Source organism: Buceros rhinoceros, unplaced genomic scaffold (assembly GCF_000710305.1).
Source record: "Buceros rhinoceros silvestris isolate BGI_N320 unplaced genomic scaffold, ASM71030v1 scaffold24228, whole genome shotgun sequence".
NCBI lineage: Eukaryota > Metazoa > Chordata > Aves > Bucerotiformes > Bucerotidae > Buceros > Buceros rhinoceros.
In genome coordinates, this window is record NW_010425493.1 from 11160 (window position 1) to 15302 (window position 4143).

The 4143-nt window shown below is 61.0% G+C and overlaps 1 protein-coding gene across 1 annotated transcript in view; it reads left to right on the top strand.

Annotated features, from left to right (window-relative positions):
• Nucleotides 1–4143, top strand: part of LOC104497879 (voltage-dependent R-type calcium channel subunit alpha-1E-like) — a gene marked incomplete at both ends in the record, with an annotated part of 23520 nt that overhangs the window by 8597 nt on the left and 10780 nt on the right. Inside the window, 2 exons of the mRNA XM_010141180.1 lie at nt 1981–2037; nt 3255–3860. Of these exons, the coding sequence (XP_010139482.1) occupies nt 1981–2037; nt 3255–3860 (663 nt within the window). The remainder of the gene's footprint in view (nt 1–1980; nt 2038–3254; nt 3861–4143) is intronic.

Here is a 4143-nt window from a genome sequence, read left to right on the forward strand (position 1 = left end):
GCCCCCTCCCTGCCTTGGCAGCAGCGGGGTGTGAGGGTCCCACGTCCTGCAGGCATCCCCTGAGGCTTTAGGGGCGGCAGGGGCTGGGGGGAAGTGCAAACTCCCCCTGGTCTCCCAGCAGCCACAGGTATCGCCCCGGTTTGGGGGCGACGGGACATTCCTCATAAATCTGTGCCTGGCCAGGTACTGGGGTGGGTTGTGGGAGAGACGGTGGAGTCTGTGTGTTGTGACTGTCTCTGGCTACCGGTGGGAACGTGTCGGATAAAGGGGGGGAACAGAGGGATTTAGGCTGCTGAAAAGGCTGCAGAACGGACACACAGGAGAGGAAGAGGGGGAGATGGACTCTGTCAGGGCACAAAAGGTTTTGCCCACGCTGCACATCTCCTATTTTCCAGCCATTGTCACATACAGCTGCTTGGGAAAACAGATCTCTTAAACCTTTTGTGGTTGTTCTAGTGGCATTGAAATGGGAGTTGTCGATATTCACAGGGTTTTTTCCAGCTTCTCCCCCTCATCAGGATGCACAGTGTCAGGAGCAGGGAAGGGAGTGCGATGCCATAGGGGGAGGGCTGTCTCCAGCATCAGGTCTGATGTGGTTTTGGTGCTGCTATGCTGATGCCAGCAGCCAGGGAGGGATGGTGGGGACGCCACAGCAGGGCACAAGCCGGAGCAGAGCTGTTGGAAGCTCGGCGTGGGGAAGCTGAGCCGCTCTCTGTGTTTGGGTGTGTGTAGACACAGATGGCTCCATTCCTATGTGGGTACCCAGCGCAGGCAGGTTTGGTACACGCGTTCCTGCCTGCGGAGAGGTCCGGTGGCACTCGGGGATGAGTGCTCCCACGTGGCCAGGTTGCCGTAGGCGGCCGCGGTGCTGATCGGAGTATTGTACTTGTACATGGGCGCTGTCGGTGCAGATGGCTCGGGGCTGTTTGGCGTGTGGGTGGCCAGATGGACGCATGCGGGTGCTGTCATGTGTTGGTGCCTAACGTGGTGCGTGGATGCTTTTGGAGGCCTGGCCACTTGCTGCAGGGACAGCGGCGGGCACCTGCAACTCACTCTCTGCCTCGAGCGTGGCACTGGGTTGTTCCCGGGCATGTGGCCGAAGGAGGCGGTCACCACCAGAGTGACTCGCCCGAGGACTGAGAGCAACAGTACTCGCAGGACGGCAGCGAGGTGCACCCCGTCACTCCTGCCTGAGCTGCGCATCCCCCTGGGCACTTGGTCCTGCATGGCTGGAGTATATTTCCTCGTGTATCCTGGACACAGACATGGCATTTGCAAAAAGCAACGCCTGTAAAGTACTGCAGGCACATTTACCTACGCCTGTGGCTATCTGAATCTTTTCTGTGCTAGAGCAACGGATAAAGCCTTGAATCTCCTCAGCTGCCTGAAGCTGGGTGGGAGCAAAGGGCACTGACAGCCCTGTTAAGATTCTCGGTGTCAGAGCTGCTCAGGTGGAAGGTGCTCCGGGGCATCTCAGCCCTGTGCTCATGCCTTGCTTTTGCTGGGGAGCTTGATATTCCCCTTGGTGGTCTTAGGGCAGCATCATCCCATGGTGACAGCTCTGAGCAGCTCAGGGCTGGCCTGACTCATCGCCTCCCCTTCCAAAGTGTTGCTCGGGAGAAGCGAATTCGGAGCATTTTGAAAGAGCTGCTAAATATCCCAGGATGTACCAGGACTTCTGAGGGGCTGCAGCCCGCACCGCTCTCCCTGTGATGCTGGCCAGCGTGGGGAAGGCTTCGTGGACCCCACGAAACGGATTGTAGTGTGAGTGGGACTGTGGGCAGCCCTGGAGGCAGCTCATACTGGTGTACAAGATGTTCATGCAGAGTGTTCGCTGCTGGCTGCTGCACTCCTGCATCCCAGCAGCTGGTGGCAAAGAGATGCCAGCTGCCCGGGGTGGGGGGACACCTCTCTGTGTTGCCCACACGTGTCCAAGGAAGGGTGAAGGGGGGATTGAACCCGTTTGTTTTTCCTCCCCAGAAGAGACAGGCGAAGGAGACACCACATGTCGATGTGGGAGCCACGCAGCAGCCACCTGTATGTGGGCCGCGGGGGCGCGTGTCCGTCTGTGGCTCCTGTGCTTTCTGTGCGTCCGTGGGGCCGGGGCGCACGCCGCTTCCCTCCGGCCTCCTCGGAGGGCCAGGAGGGGGTCGTGTGCGTGTGTGCCTCTATTCAGTGTGCTCCTTTGCACCCCCGTTTGTGTGCGTGTGCGCGTGCATTCGTGGATTTGTGCGTGCACCCGTGGTCCCGTGCGTGCCTCACCTCATGCGTGTGGGTGCGTGCCGCTCCCCGGGGGCGAGCGGCGTACGCGCCCTTGTGTGCTCGTGGGTGTTTCTGTGTGCCTAGGTGTGTTGGGAAGTGCACGTCTGTCTTCTCCAGGGTGGTTGCGCGTGGGGTTGTGGCACTGCAAAGGTTTCCTGGCAGAGCCCGGTCCTCCCTAGAGCACACATGCAGGAGCCCAGTACAGCTCCTTACCCCACCAGCAGCCGAAACCGCTGTTCCCCAAGCCTCCACGTAGGCTTCTACCTGGGGGAGAGGCTGTCCTCGCCAAGCACAGCAGAGCACAGGGAGGGGAGGTGCCTCCTGCACCCAGTGACATTCTCCATTGCAAATGTCTCGGGGTGGGGGACATCTCTCACAGAGAAGGGCAAGCTTGGACCTGGCGTCTTTTCCCCCTTGCTCTCACTGTCCCCATCCCATCAGGACTTCCACCCTTGCTGGAGGCCTTCTCTCGTATCAGAGTCCCCTGCACCATCATTTATGGCATCAGGGCAGTGCTGCTCCAAAAGGGAGCCTGGCCCCAAGGAGCTGGTGATGCAAAGACATCCCCAGTGCAAGGAGGGATCCCCAGTGCAAGGAGGGATCCCCAGCTGCAGTGAGAGGCCATTGCCCGTATTTAAGAAGGTGTCCCCAGGCCACCTCGTGAGAGGAAGGTGGTCACTGCCTGGCTGGGGTAGGGCAAGCTGGGGTGCTGGCTGCTCCCAGCAAACTGGGAGGCTGCTAGGGCTGGTTTTCCATCAGCCCAATGCCTTCTGGAGGGGCAGAATTACAGTCTCAGCCCCGTTTCTATCCCCTGCCAGCACCAGAGGGATGTTGGAGGGCTGGGGACAAAGCAGAAGCCCAGCCGTAGCCCTAGGGGTGACATTTCCTCCTTCCTGGGATTCCCAAATTAAATCCAGGGTGAGTGCTTCCCCGGGGAGGGGGAAAGTGGGGTCCATACAGGACGCTGACTCCTCACTTGTCCCCCGATACAGGAGGGAGCGGCGGCGGCGGCACCACATGTCTGTGTGGGAGCAGCGCACCAGCCAGCTGCGCCGGCACATGCAGATGTCGAGCCAGGAGGGCATCAACAAGGACGAGCCCCCCCTCATCAACCCCCACGCCAGCATCTTCCGCAGGAAGAAACCAGGGGACGGCATCACCCTGGAGAAATGTGCTGAGGAGCAGGGTGGCAAGGGTGAGCGGCCGCTGGCTGAGGGACCTGATCAGACGGCCCCTGCCAACCCTGGGGGTGGGGAGGACAGGAGGAGCCCATCGCCCCGGGTCAAGCGAGACAAGGAGCCTTGGCACCAGAAATCATGCCATGGGAACTGTGAGCCAGGCGAGCAGGATGGGGCAGGAGGTGGCATTGAGGATAGAGCCAGGATGAGGCAGAGCCAGCGGCGCAGCCGGCACCGCAGAGCCCGGATGGAGGGGAAGGAGCCGGCCAGTGCCCTGGGGAGTCGCTCGGCCAGCCAGGAGATGGGCCTGGAGGAGGCCAGCACCACTGAGGCGGCTCAGGATGGGGATCGGCGCAGAGACACAGCTGCAGCGGAGGCATTGATTCAAGGAGAGACAGAAGCAAGTGGGGAGCCCATCAGGTTGGTACCCAGGGAGGGCATCTTGCAGTTCCCACAGCTCCTTGTCTTTTCCTCTTATCTTCTGGCATCTTTTTTTCTCCCATGTTCCTCCTGCAGGACAAACGGGGTCCCTGCTGGCGATGCTGAGCTGATGGGGATCACCAAGGAAGGGACTCCCCAGCAAGCAGCACCCGAGGCACCCCGGGGGAAGACAGGCAGCCTGACGGAGCAGGACTGCAGCAGCCCAGACACCAGCGAGCAAGCACTGCTGGAGGCCAGCCGCACCGTCAGCCGGAGGGAGCCC